This window comes from Numenius arquata, chromosome 2 (assembly GCF_964106895.1).
Source record: "Numenius arquata chromosome 2, bNumArq3.hap1.1, whole genome shotgun sequence".
In the NCBI taxonomy this organism is placed as follows: domain Eukaryota; kingdom Metazoa; phylum Chordata; class Aves; order Charadriiformes; family Scolopacidae; genus Numenius; species Numenius arquata.
This window is the reverse complement of record NC_133577.1, coordinates 72,414,252-72,429,874: the sequence shown is the minus strand read 5'-3', so window position 1 is coordinate 72,429,874 and position 15,623 is coordinate 72,414,252. Positions and strand designations below refer to the sequence as shown.

At 35.1% G+C, this 15,623-nt stretch overlaps 1 protein-coding gene across 1 annotated transcript in view; it reads left to right on the top strand.

Moving 5' to 3' along the window:
• SLC41A2 (solute carrier family 41 member 2) overlaps nt 1-11,264 on the top strand; it is a 60,501-nt gene extending 49,237 nt beyond the window's left edge. Inside the window, exon 11 of the mRNA XM_074168083.1 lies at nt 9,288-11,264. Within this exon, the coding sequence (XP_074024184.1) occupies nt 9,288-9,473 (186 nt within the window). The 3' untranslated portion in view covers nt 9,474-11,264. The remainder of the gene's footprint in view (nt 1-9,287) is intronic.
• The last annotated feature ends 4,359 nt before the right edge of the window (nt 11,265-15,623 follow it).

Sequence of the window (15,623 nt, the reverse complement as noted above, 5' to 3'; positions counted from 1 at the left end):
GTCAATCCTTAAAAAAAATTATAATTTTTAATGTTCTGAATTGTCTCTCTGTTTATCACACTACTATTTCAATAAAGATAGTTTTCAAAAACTGTTACTATTTTAATTTCATATGTGAATTCTATGCTTTTTAGGGAGAATATAACTGGTAACATTCCAACCTTTGCAAGTGAGAATGGAGTACTGAAAGTTATAAATTACTTTTCATTTTCCTTTTACATAATATTCCTGGTTTCCAGCCTTATCCCTTGTTTCGTAATGTGTTTTCCTGAGGAAATTATGCTATTCCTTCACTCTGTCTTTTCTAATAAATTTTCAATCCTTTGGCCCATTTCAGACACGTTTTTCTGAGTCTCAGTTCTCTTAGTGAGTTCCTATAAGCTTAAAAATAGGTTGGGGAAAGAGTCCAATGTCAATGTTAATGCTGCTACTGAAGGTAAGACTTCAGTGTGATTTCAGCCTTTATTAGACTTCAGAGATTTCACATGGGAATCAACCTGAATTCATAAATCCATAAGAAATCCATACAATCCTCCTGCTCACAGAACTGCAATCATAATACGTTCAGGGATACAAGCCTTCTCTTCAGCAGCAAAGGATAGAGTAAGATGTGAGAAATGCAGAAGTGTAGCTGAAAACCAAGTTAAGGCATTAGGGCAGAACTTTCAGTCACACACTAATTCAGACCCAGAATCGGCACATACATGCATGTAAAGTTGATTTTTATAAATTCAGGGTCTGATTAGAGTATTCAGTTTTGCAGTTGTGCATCTGCATTGCAGTCCGTAAGGCCACACCTGGTTTTCTTGATTTTTCACCTCTAAAGCAGACATATAGCTTTTTAAATTTTTCCCCCACTCCCTTTTATAGATGATTTTTTCCTCTTTATCTTCTGTCTTTGGCCATAACAGGCAGTTTGAGATGTATTTACTTTGAAACTGAGTAACAGTATTGCACACTATAACTTCTTATGGGTCTTGACAGATTTACAATTTGGAACCCCATGTTTTTTAACACCTTCTGAAACATATTTCATAGTTCTTTTCCCCATTTTAATTATTCTGGAATTTTTCTAGTAGTAATTATTGAAATTTTGCATACCTCTAATTAGAGCAGATTTAAATTTTTCAGAGAGACGATTCATGCTTTAACCTTTAGATTTTGAACATATTTTGTTTACCTGTTGGTCTGAAGCACTTCCCTGTTGCAGTTGTGTGCTTTTAAGTTTCTCCTTTCCTATGGAAAACACTTAAATATTTGTACTCATTCCTCTTCCCTTTTTTCAGTAACATCACCTAAACACCTGGATATAGTAAAGAACAGGTTTCAAGCTGCCATTTCTTTTGGCATAAGCCAACATTTACTGATCTCATTTTTCTAGAATTCTTTTATATTTTTGCCTTCCCAATGAGAGCTTTTCCAGTTCTCTTGTAAAACTAAAAAAACCTCACAGCTAATTATTGTAATTTCAGTTATCAACAAAACATATCTGTTGTCAGTCTTTTGAGCAGTGAGATATCTGCATTCTAGGCCTTTTTTATCATATATTGAACTTTGCATTTATTTTCACTTTGCATGGAAGGCATATGAAAATGGATCTCAAAAATCACAAGCCTGCTTGCAGGCTTTGTCTTTTGTGTTTCAAGTGGTAGACGATACTTTAATAGAACATAGTGATTCCCAAAGGTGAGTTAGTTATGGTCAGTCCTGTGTTTGAGGAGGTTTGGTATCACTACTTTGCCCTTTCCAAGTCCTTACTTGTAATGAGCTGAGGGGCAGAAAGGGTAGCTGAATAATGATTATGGCAATATGCCACCTAGTTACATTTTTTCCCACTATGTTAAAAAATTAATGCTAAATTAAAAAACAACACCAGCAACAAAGCGAATTTTCTATCTTTAAAATTCAAGTGACTATTGTAAGATGTTAAATTATTTAATGATATATTTTACGGTGGACTGAAATAGACTGTTAATTACTTTCAAGATCTGTTTATTATCTCTGATTGTCCAGCTTTGTGTTTGTTTAAAATGGAGAGGAAGGGGTTAGGGAAATGACAAAGTAGAACTGGAATGTTATAGTAAGCTGAAAAAAAATCAAGGAAATATTAACACAGAAAATTTAATTATAAAACTTTAATTATTAATTTCTCTCTTCCTCTGTCAGTTTATGCTATTGCACATTATCTCTACAGTAAATTTGTAACATATATATGAATTCTATTTGGCATTTTAACAAAACTTTTTCAGATTGCCTGTAAATGTCAATATTCTTTCCAAAGTGATAAAATGGAATTTATTTGCATCGCAAGCTCTTATTGTATTACTGAAGTTCCAATCATATAGTTAATTTCATTTTCATCCAATTCTGATACTTTCATAGTTTGATTTTTGCTTTTTCACTGCCATGCCTACCACCTTCTTTCCTCTCTTCTCCCTACCTGTTCTTAGGTATTGTCTCTCCAGCATATCATTTAATTGAAATATTTATGGGAAATAAGTAATGGATATGAACTGATGTACATTAGCAATAGTATGATTTAGTTATTATTGACCAAAAATACACCATGTACTAAAACAAAGTACAGTTTCACTGAATATGTGGCTTCTAAAAATCATTAAATTAAGATATTTTAAATATGTGTAGCCAGTATTATGACATACATTATCTTTGATTGTCTACAAATGAAACAGTTCTGGGTTTCTAGACTTAAGAAAACCCAGAAAGTGTTTTATTTTCTTTTAATTTTCCTACCTTTAATAGTATGGTTATTTCTGTTCTTTAAATAAATACATATCCTTGAAATGTTCTTCAATTAAATTTATAAATTGGTTCTATTGAAATCCAGGGCTCTACTCTCTTTATCATTAGTCAGGCTAGGGTTTCACAATTATATTTTCATAAAGGTGGGGAAAACTGCACAAATATTTATACTAATCTGCATTTAACTGGAGCTTTAGGCTTGAGTTCAAAAGGTCTGAATTAGCTCTGTTGTGAAGAGTCTGTTCTGTTTTTATGAATGGCAGCACCAGAGGAAAACACAAAAAAAAATAATATTATGAGGTAGGTATACACTGTAAGTATGTAGGGTAATTTACATAATGCGGTGTACACTATCTGGGCAAGCCAATGTGCATTATTGAAAACCAGTGCATTGATTTCAACTGTGTTTTGGATTTGGTGAGTGGCCTCTATTTAAGAGGAATACTCTATTCTTGAAAATTTTACAAAAACGTCACACATGAGCACGTACCAGCATGCTTCATGCAGTTACAATCTGGCGTTTGACCAGCAAAGAATATATTTATTGAAAAGCACTCCTCCTCTTATACCTCACAAAGGCACAAGTATTTTTTAACTGTGTGAGGCGGTGCACTGAGCAAAGTCTCATCCTCTGTCTTGTCAACCTGCAGCAGAACGAGAGCAGCCCTGGAACTGCGAAGCCATCAATCCTGGCACAGGGCTCCGAGCATTCAAAGGCGGCCTCTGTTCTGCATGTTCTCACTGAGCCAGTAAAATGCCCTCTAAGGAATTTTCACACCTCCTAACCAAATCTGATCACACAGTTACGTTAAAGACTCAGGGAATAAACAAACAATAGGAGATTGCCAGAGCTATTACCAAGCAAATAAGTAATTCCAAAATGCAGTCCTTCTTGCGCAATGAAGATCAGAAGTCTACTGCTGTGAAGTACCTTTTGCAGTGCTTTGGGGCTGTTTGGGGCAATAGAAAACCAAGAATTCAGCAGTGTTCATAATGGCTTCCTGCTCACATTAAAAAGGTCTTGGATTTCTTACTAGTGTGAGGATTCTAATGATGGTATGGGCCTCTTCAATGTGGAAAAATGACTCATGGAGTATACCGAGATATTATAGAGAATTAAGGAAGGTTGTGTTTATAAAGAAAATATTGATGCATTTTAAATACTGCTTTTTCTAATAGGAAAGGTTACTTCCGAAATGTAGAGCATATAACTGCTAAAAAGACTACATGATTCAAAGAAATATGGAAATCAAAGTCCAAGCCTGGGCAGTTCTGCATGTTCATTGCTTTCTCATTGCAGCACGAGAAGCAGACTTGCTGGATTCATTCAGATGTGAATGTGGGTATCACCCACTCTTTCACTTCCAGGCGTGTTGCCGTCTGTGGGAGAAGCCTGGCTCCCACCAACTCATTAGCAGGGATGTATCGTTTTTGCTTCCAGAAGGCAGAACTCAAAGTGCTTATGTACGTGGCATGACACACTGAGCTGTGCTACAGCTAGTGCAGGTTGAGCATACCAACGCTTAATGGTCTGGGTTGCACTCCTCATTCAAACAGCTGACAAACAGCCTGAAATTAGGACTGTCTTGGTCAAACCAGGGTGTCTGGAGAAGCAGCAAAGAAATCAAGAAAACACTCCGAGGAATTTGTATTCAAACTGTGGAATAAAAAATAAAAAAAAAGTTCCTTCCCAAAAAATTACATCAACATAATCAAACTGTTTTAGAAACAACTTCAGTTAAAATGGTATCCTCTTTTTTATGTAGATGAGGTTTTAGTGTTACATAAATATATGCTGTGCTGTCTGGGTACTTGGATACCGTAGTGTAGTTAGTACCACTTAGCTACAACATGAACAACAACAGCAAGAAAAAACTTGCGGTTCAGTGGTTTCTTTGAAGCCAGGTTTTGAAGGAAATCTCTGTATGTTTGGAGGAAGTAATGACTTGTTTCCCCTGGACATGACACACACCAGATACGCTACCTGAAAAGACAGTGGAACAAAAAATTCTTTGGAAAAAATATGTGTAGACCCTACTCTGAGCTGTAGACAATAGAAATTCAGCAAGTAAGTTCAGTGTAGATCGATTACAAGTGCTTTACAGTTACTACGTAGTTTCACATGAAAACATCAAATGCCATTTAAAATCTGAGAAATGTAATGTATAATTTAAAAATTAACTTAATGACAGGTCAAAACCATAAGAAGACCTAAACCATAAATCTGGGGAGAATGATGTCGGAGTCAGGACATAGTAGGTTTTAGAGATCCTTAGCTTCTTCACTCATAGTTTTAAAAAAAAATGAACTGACCTTTGAATTTCATGGATTTATAAGAGTGCTTATGCAGTAATTACCAGGTCTTGTCATGGTTACATTATAGGTGAATTTTGAGTCAATTTAAGTTTGAGAGTAAAGCAGAATTAAAATGCATTTGAAAATAGGTTACCACCGTTCATTTGCATCTGTGTTTCCTGTCTAAAGTAACAGAATGAAACTATTTTGTAATGCACCTTCACGTGGAAATAATTTAAGGTGAATCAGCAGCACTAATAACATGCAGAATATCCTGTCCTTCTAAGACGTGCTAAATAAACTGCTGAAAGGTGTCAGTTCTACATACTAAACTCCTAGTAGAATTTTGATAATTCCTGTGTGAAAAAACATATGCAAATATATAACCTAAACTTTTTCATTCCAGTCTGGTGTTGGAATTCACAAATCACAGCAGCCAATGTCAATGTATAAACTAATATGAACATGAAAGATTCAAAATTGTTTTAGAAATACTGTGCATTTGAATGTTACACTTCTTATCACTGTTAATTTGACATGCATTCACTGATGAAATATGGTGATCCCAGATGAAATAAACAATCAAAGTATTATAGCATCCTGCAATGTATCAATTAGGCTATAAGAAGCTTAGACAGTATTAAAACTGTTTGGAAGGAGTTATGCAATTTTATTTTAAATAATAGAGTTTCATTCTTTTCCCATTTCAGAAATGATGAGAAATTAATTACATGAGAAAATGTAGATAGCTTTTAGGGGTCCTTACTACATGCAAAAGACCAAAAATAACTTTTCTTTAGCTAAACTTGTTGTTTGTATCTAAAGACCTGCAAAGAATTGAAAGCAAATTTTGTGCCAAATAACAGAGGGAAAAAACGCATTGTAGTGCATAAAGTTTCCATTTCTAGTCTTGCACTCATAAGATTTGACCTTTTAATAGCGAGGCTCACTCCTATTTCAGCATTCATATTCCATTTCAGTTTTAATCTGATATTCATAATTTGAATCAGAAAGTTCAATATCAAGAATTGCTATTTCTGTCCTTTGTTGTACAAAATAGTATGTGTACTTATACTCCTTATTTTCAGATTCTTCATCATTAGAGTTTGATAAAGACTACACTCTTGCTCTTTCCCACCCTTGCTCCCTCCCTCCCCCTCTCTCATTCTTATTACTGTATGCTGCTTCTTTTGTCTCCTGAAGACCTTTTTTGACAGTGTGACCAATAAGTCTTTTTTTACAAATACACATTTGTAAATGGAAAATGTCAGTCATTATTGGGATACTTATTTCATATTTTCTTAGTCTAAAACTGATGATGTCTTTACTTTCATTTTCCTCAATTTTGATTGTAATTTTTTCCAGGAGAGTAATTTCTTAGCATGATCTTTCTTTCAAAATATCAAAAGATTGGAATGTTGCCTGTATTTTTGCAAGCTTGCTCTGGCCTTTTTTTTTCCCTTGATCAGTGAATAGAAAGTGTCTACCTTTTCTTAGCTAGATCTTTTTATGTATATAGATATTTCATTATTTTTTACCGGTTTTGAACCTCAGGGTTATTTAACACTTCGGTCTGGAAGAATTCCTAGGGCTCTGTTTCATTATTTTATTACTACTCATCTCTTTTTTTCAAAAAAACACTTCATTGTTCTCTTTCTGTGTATTTCATGCTAAACAGTTCATTTTTGTACTGTCTTATTAGGCTTTTCTGTAATGTTGATCCCTTTATTTTTTCCCTCAAAACCAGCTGGTTTTCAATTTGAAGTATGAAGGCTTTCTTCCTCATAGCATGAGTGCAGAGTAGAAGTACACGTATTTGTACTGCTTTGCCATCTGCATGATTTTGCTGGAATAGGGATAAATCCCAGAAAATGTGAAGTGTTGTGCCGCTTAAAGTGACAAGTCTTGTAATGTCTTTTTGAATTATTTTTCTCTTCTTTTTATCTCCAATAAATCATTGAGAGTGACTTTTCTTATCACTTTAAATACAAGGACTGTGTTACTTTCGAAAATCAGCAAACTTACAGTAGGGCTTTTGCTTTTTTTTTTTTCAAAGATAACAGTTGATGACTTTGATCGCCCCCTTTTAACGCTGATGAGAAGTAAAATCTCAGTAAAGTCATACTGACCTTGCAACACCAACTACTGTGGCCAAATAAGTACCCATTTCCAAAGACTGATCTGTGCAATTCTTAAATGGTAGTGAGTTTCTAGCTGTGCAAATGCGTGATGACAGCGTTATTCCTTCACCAAAATACAGGCTGGTGAACTGCAGTCTCATTCCACAAGCAGTATGTCTCAAATGCTATCATATACTTTCATAAGCATCAGTTAATATAACATGCTTTTTCCTATTACTTAGAGAACCCAGGTTTATTATAATTTGTGTTATGTGTTATGCACCTATAAGTTAATATGAGACGATTCACAAAACTTAATTTTCAAACTACCCGTTTTTCACAATAGTCTAAGTTGGTTATTTTGGGGTGGAAAATATATAGACAAACTAAGGGTTTTCATGTCATGATTTTTAAAAGCCAAAAGTGCATGCTGTCACTTGAATTGAACTGTATGTGCTATGTCTAATTGGTTGTGTCATATAAACGCATTACAAATTATTCTTGGAACAAATGCGCTTGTCTTCTAATAGAACACGCATAACCATTGTTGATGTGGGGTGTTGCAGAGTCTTCTGTGCACATCCTGTAGGAGATGTTAATGTACAGTATCTTTTATAAACAGGCCTCTTTTTGTCTCTGTTGGAAGAAGGAGCTGACTCAAAGAATCTGATGGTCTTCCAAAGAAAACATCTGTTTTAAATATATTTGTTTGGATTCCAGTCAGCACACCTAGGACTTGCATAATTAGCTTAGACTACAGAGTTCCCTTTTCAGAAGATATGTTGATATAAATAAGCCATGCATTTTTCATTAAGCAAATACTCCTCCCTTTCTTTTTTTTTAAATTAGAAATTCAGGCTTGTGTTTTAACATATATTTTTGCAAAGCAAAGACTAATTGAGAAACTTTTTCAACACTTTTTCAACATTTTTTCATATGACATGTATTTTGTTATGTTTGGCATTGTGGAGAAGTGTCTTGCAACCATCTTACCAGTATTTCATAAATGTATGCATACATTTATAAAGATGCTTTTGATACCAGTAATCGCTCATTTACTACATAAAATATGAATTTTGTACCTTTTACTACTTTTGATGCTGCATATTCTTTTCAGTGTATATCGTAGACTTAAAAAATGAATTATGGTAGTAACTGTCTTATGTTTACTCTTCCTAAAGATGATTAACTAAAAATACATAAAAGATAGTGTTTATTTCATCTTAAGCAGCTCCTTAGAAGAGACAAGAAGAAATGGAAGCTCAGTTAGTGGTCCTTTCTCCATTCATCTCGTGCCATGCCACACCACATGATTCCACTGAACCAGAATCTCTTATCATACAGCTGTGTAACATTAAAAGAATTCTTTTCTAAAACTGGATTAATGATTTTGCATACCTTTGGAATTAAGATCAAACCTCTCGAATGTTCAGACAGTCACAGCTGGGAATGAAGTCTTTTACTTTGGGACAAATTCAGCCTGGAGTGACAATTTCATAATATATATCGCAGGTGTGCCTTATTACAGAAGGACTGAAGCTGGTATTTAATGCATAAAAGTAGCTTCTAGGCCATTTTTTGCAGTTCATACAATCCAGATGAAACTGTTCTTAATCTGATCGAGTAGTTTTATATCACATCTGATTTCAGTTCAGTTCTAGACCTGTGGAAACAAGAGTTATGCTTGAGTTGAGTGTTTTTGTCTGGGGCAACGTCACTTGGTTCTGAATGATCTCGAAACCCCACTTATGCTTTTGCTGTACAGAATGATGTCTGTTGTGTGAGAAGTGCAGTTGCATGTTTTGTTGGAATTTTTGCTTTTTCTTGCCCTTTTCAGAAGTCTTCAAGCATAAACTCGGTGAAGAATGCTGTCAGTTACTTATTACGTTCTTTCTAACTGTGCATATGATTGACTCAAGAGAAGTTGGCTAAGTTTCGCGGTCTCTACTTGTGGGGAGTGTTTCAAAAAACTTTTTAGAAAATAATTTTCAAAAGCAGTTGTATACAGCACTGCTAAGTACTAAGGAGGCAATAACGTTGGCTGTTGGCTTTCTTTCAACATAACTTAAGTGATAATAATACAGATTTTGTTTGTTTGATGTTCCATAGGTGTTTACTCTGTTATGGATTGCTGACTGGATGGTGCACCACTTCTGGAAAAAAGGAAAAGATCCTGACAGTTTTTCTATCCCTTATCTTACTGCACTGGGAGATCTGCTTGGAACTGCCTTATTAGCTATAGGTTTTCATTTTCTGTGGCTCATAGGCGACAGAGATGGTGATGTTGGAGACTAATTATTCCAATGGATGCAATGACTTTGCCTGGAATATTGACAAGACCAATTATTCCACTTGAAGGTCCAAAAAGTGATTGTTCCATTTGGTATGAGTAATTCAAGTTGACACAGATCTAAAACAGCCTTAACGATTTTAGCTTGGTTTGTTTTTTAAAAAATAGGATGGAACTAGGAGGATACATGGGACCTTTACTCTGAAATCTGAAACCCAGGTGGATTGCTGCTAGTTGAAAACATCTGAGTAGACTCAATGAAGATTAATCCTTTACCAAGTTCTAAATTTTTAAAAGATCTGATCTTTTAAAAGAACAGTTTCTTACCTGTATTGCAAATCAGAACAGTCTCTAATTGCTCATTCAGCAGTGATGAAGAAGAGGGTAAGGCCCAATCAGTGGCTTGCCTTCTCTTTCCCTCCCAGGAACAAAGCAGTTATATATTTTCATCTTGCCACAGAAGTGGTTAGTAGATGTCAGATGAATTCAGTTTCATAGACATTACCTAATTAGTTGATGATATGTTCTTATCTTGCAATTTCAGTGCGGTAGCTTTCTGACCACTGTAGACTTCATATTAATAATAACTGTTATGGTGATTTGAACCCTGATTGTCTAAACATTTTGTCACTTTATTTTATGTATACTAATATGACCATCAGCATTTATAAAATTAGGCACTTGAAATGCACTTTGTGCTAAAAAGAGCAACCTAATTATTTTGCTGTTGTGATTTATTAGAACAAGACCATAGTAAAGACAAATAATGTGACACTGACCTGATCAGTAAGTCCTTGTGTTGGAAAGTGTATTTAGCAACTGAAATGATTTTTAACTAACTGATATTAATAGTGTTGTGATGGCCAGTATCCTGATTTTAAGGAATTATTTAGAGGTGTTGATTCAAATGTAAATACTGATCCCTGATTAAAGCTTGGGGTATAAAAAATTATGTTTCTTTTTTAGGCATTTAAGAAGTTACATAAACTTCAAAAATTTGAGAGTCATCCATTTCTAAGCAGAAATCTCTGCTAACAGGATTTCTGCTTTCAGACTGTGGAAGTAATATGGTCAATAAGGAAAATGACTGCTTCTGAATGATTTCTCTTATTTGTATACCTCAGTATTTCAAATAATACATTGATCCTGAGGACTCCAGTTGCTACTTTGAAGAAAGGTACTAATCACTCTGTTTTAAAATCTAGTGGGAGTTCCTCACAGCATATGTTTTTGAAGACTATAGCATACATCCTAAATGCATAATTAATTGAACAACTCATATTTTAAATGTTGTGATTGAAATTTTTAAATTTTGAGACTTAAATTAGACAACTAAACCCATATATCAGCATATGTTGTAATCCTGTAAACATTATTCATGTGATTTATGCATATAAATCCTCCCTTTTAGTTTGATGGACCTACTCAGATGAATTAAATTATGTGGGTAAGTGTTAATGGGACTTCTATAGGTGTCAGTCACCTTAAACTCTGTGGAAGTTGAAAGTGTTTGCAATTCTGAAAATTAAACCAGCTATTCAGTGCCTACACATGGATTTAGATGCCTGACTTTTAGCTCCCTCATTTAAACACTTTTATTTAAGCTTTTTCTTACAGTTACGATAATATAGTTGTTTGAATGAACATATGTATTATGTCTTTTATTATGTGAGAGAAAGATAAAATCTTTCTAACTTCAGGTTCTCTGACTTTTCTTAGTTTGTATTAATGTTATTTAAAATAGTTTCTTGTATGTAGCATTGCAGGAAATACTCCTATTAAATTGTTTAAAATGGATTAGATGTAACTCATTTTTAAATTGTTTTTTTCAATAACGGTTATTTATTTTTGATACAGATGTAGATGCAATTTTTTTTATTCTGATAGAACTGCCATCTGAATCAACTAAGCTGCCATTTCAAGCACTTCTCTCATTTAGAGTCACTGGATTTTAAGGTCCTTTTAAAATGAATTGCAAGATTCTTAAAAATTATAATTTCTTAGATATTTGTGATCTGTGCTTGTCTGTGTGATCTGATGCATGAGACCACTGTAGTATTTAGTCATTACAGTATCCTTAGTGTGTTAAATATTTTCCCAGTAAAGAAGCAACAACTGTTGGTACAGTCTGCTGACAAATGGGTGGGTGCTTAGATTGTGGAACTGGGGAAGAAATATTACAGGGGAAAAATTCAGTGAAATTTGAGAAAGGGAAATATGTTGACAGACTGGAATAACCTGGCCATGGAAACAAAAATTGATGGAAAAGTGTAGTGGGAAAATTTAGTACTTCAAGAAGGGGAAAGTTCATTGTATAGTTGAGAGAGCAAAATCCATATCATGGGAAAGAAAGAGGTGCAAACTTTCACACGGCATTCATTATGAGAGGCAGGAGCAAACAGAAGGAAGTTATTTGGAGAAAAGAATAAAAAGGCACAGGCAAACTTGTTGTTCGGGAAGGGAAAAAAATATAACTTGTGTTGAAAGGAGTTGGAGAAGAGGTGGAAAAAGAGATACTTTGGGGAATGATGGAAGTGAATGAAAAAAAGAATCCGCTCAGTAGGATGTGGGTAAAGAGGAGTTTGAGTAGGGAAAGAAGTATGACATTGATAAAGCAGAGAAGACATTCTCTGACATTTGGAAGAGCAAGGAGTAAATAATCTGTGATGTGAAAAGGAGTTTGATCCCTGGGTGAAAGGGGCATTTTAAAATCTTACAGGGTTTGCTAACTCTGCTACGTAGTGTTACGAAGGTAAAACTCTCTTACTACCACGTTTCATGGGGAGTATTATTCCAGCCATGAGGATAATATGGGAGAAGGCACCAAAGAGTACTTGGAATCTGTCACCTACTCAAAGCTGTAGTCCCTAAACCAATTTTAACTCTAGTCAAGTCAACCTCTCCACAGTATGCCACCAACTTGATTTTTTAAATGAGTAATAGTCAATTACTTCCCTGTATGTGTGGGTAAGAAATGTTACCAAAAATTCTACTAGAGACAAATTGTGTGCTTTTTGTACTGTTCAAACCATACAATTGAAAGGGACATCCTGAGATGTTATTCTGTCTCTTGTTATCACAGCAGCCATAATCTTGCAGATAAAATGATCACTCTCCATGTTACAATTTATTGGTTTTCTCCCCTCCACCTGCTAGAAGATTCTTTCAAACCTTCCTTTATAATTTTTAGACTAATTAGGGCTATGGCTGGTTCACATCTATTTGCTTTTGTGTCAGCATGTAGCATTTTCTTTATTTAACTCTTGCTCGTATTGGCTCATTCACCTCATTTAAGTTGCAAGTCATCTTAAAGCTCCTCCTGCAGCTTCTTGTACCACTTTCATTCTGCTGATGAGGTGGACCAGCCAGAGGCTCCGGTGGCTTTGCCTTTATGAGTTACTACCTGTAACTTGATGCTGAGTAACTGTTGGAGTGCTCTTGCATGGCCATTCTTACTGTCTATTCCCTCTTTCTCTACTTCAGAAATATCTCTAGGGTAAATAGAAGTAGGGGCAGGTTATTTGAAGTGTGTGTCATTTGCCATTCTGAAGCACTTTGTGACCATCTCAGTCATTCTTTGAGCATTCATGGAAGGGGACGATCTTATTTGTTAAACTACAACTAAATGGAGCTTTAAAATTTGGAGCCAGAATCATTTCATACCATAGGTGTTTTATTTTCTTTTTCTGTTTAATGTTTTGAAATCATCTTTGCATTCTAGTGAGTTACTGAATGACTCCAGCTTATTTTTAGAGTGATTGCATAGCCACGATAGTTCCACAGCTTTATTATGCTGTTTGATATAGGGGAGGATTCTTCTTTTAATGTATTTAGATCAATATTTTGAGATTTATAGCATTACTGTACATCTTGCCTTAATCTGTGATGTTTAAATTTGCAATATCCTCTTCCACTCCTGTGTTTAATATATTAGTTTCGCTGGGGTTTTTAGAATGCTGATGAGAAACTGGCAAGCAGCAAATTAATTTCACTTCTTTTTACAATTTGCCAACTAAATTAGACTTTTCTCATACAAAGATTAAAACAGCATGAGGATTAAGGCTTTATAAATGCTGAATAGTTTGCAGAATCAGGACTCAAAATAAGGCCTATCATCTTTTTAATGGATTTGGTATTTCACTTCAGTTCTGAGCATCACGAAAAGCTCTCTTAAATCCAAGAATAACCCAGGATACAGATTGGGAGACAGTAGTATAAGCACTCTGTGAAATGAAGTGCTTGAAATTCCTTATTATTATAATGGTAAAATTGCTCTTGCAAAGGAGATAGTCACTTCAGAGGTGCAGAAAATGGCAATAGAATATGGTAATTGAATTATAACCCGCTTTAAAAAGAGTAAGACGATGTTCAAAAACAGTACTGAAGGTACTGGAAGCAATGTGAAGCCTCTTAGTAGCATTGTTCTTTTATTTTTGGCTAGGTTTTCTGTGATACAATACATTGTTCTAATTGCATTCTCTAATCCATTCCTAATCAAGTCAGTCTGTGGTTCAGTTATCTTTTGGAGTATCCTTTTCCCATACATACTCAAAGTTAAAAAAAATCAGCTTTCTGTATATAAAGGTGGGGAGAAAGAACTAGTAAAGAGGTCTGCACTGTCATTAAAGCCTCATTCTGATAGTCGTAAAGACTTTCCATTGAATTCAATGAAAATTTGATCATCATGTATGCTGTGCATGGATACTTTACAGAATCTAGTTTTAACAAAACATGAATAATTCACGATTAAAGCTAAGAACCAACATGATTAGCAAATATACAAGATTGCCATATTCTGGGTGGCTACCCAAGAGCAACAGTGTACCCCTTAGTCATTCAGCATTGGCAGGGCTGGATGGGCTTTACTTTATCTGCAGCTGAAAATGTAATTTGATTTCAGGTCCTGCTAGTTGTTTAAGTTATGTGCAGCGTAGCTCATCATATTCTCTATTTATGCTTTTATTTCTCAGCTCAAACTATACTTGAAATTTGCTTCTGCCTTTACTTGGCATTCTTCAACTTGCTCTTTTGGGAGATTGTTTCCTTTTCAAGAGCTGCTAAAAGTCTTGAGAGGTCAAGGAAGTGCTTTCCTTGAATAATTTTAAATCTGCTTTTTGCAAGTGAAATTGGGTCCTGAATGAATTATATGGTAGACGTCTTTGGGAATAATTGACTTCTGAATAGTTCCTTGAGATTTACTATCTCTAAGTTCTCAGATTTACATTCTAAGTTTTACTACGAACAGGATCTAAAAAGGATTTTGCCTGTTTACTGATTTTTTCTGTCATCTTCTGGTTTTGATTACTGAAGTTGTTCTCATGCCCTATCTACAGTAGAACAGCATTTTAATAAACCTGACATTCTAAATGGTTTCCAAAAAATTATGAGCAATAGTACTTGTTCTGTACTTGGGAAGCAGTCATCCACTGCTTTCCTATGAATCCTCATACTATGGTTAGCTTTAGATCCCTCTTCTAAAAGGCTTAAAAGCCCTCTTTTTCCTGTTTGTTTTTGGAGGAGGTGTTCTTCCCTGTGCCAACACAACTGATTATTTCATTTTCTCAGAGTATCCAAGATTCTGGAGGAACATTAGAACATGCTTCATCTCAATTGTTTTAAAGACTGAACCAATTACGAAGCCTGAACTCATTACATAGGAAAATTTAGTCATGGCTGATTAATTCTAGCTCTAGGGAGATGAGTGGTAGCTGTCACTTAAAATAGGAGAGTATCTCTGGAGTTTGGAGCATTTCCAAAATAGAAGTTAGTTCATTAAGCTTGACTGCATTAGGTAACTGAGATCAGCTAGGTGCCAAGATCATCAGAATTTGTGGACAAAAGCGTAGATGATTTGGAGATGTAGGTAAGCTTTGTATTTATCTAACACATGAAGACTGGTTGATCATAGAATCACAGAATGGTTAGAGTTGGAAGGGACCTTGAAGATCATCTAGTTCCAACCCCTCTGCTGCGGGCAGGGACTCCTCCCACTAGACCAGGTTGCTCAAAGCCCCATCCAGCCTGGTCTTGAACACTTCCAGGGACGGGGCATCCACAACTTCTCTGGGCAACCTGTTCCAGTGCCTCACCACCCTCACAGTAAAGAATTTCTTCCTAACTCCTCTCTGTTTCATTCATTTCATCTTAATGCTTTG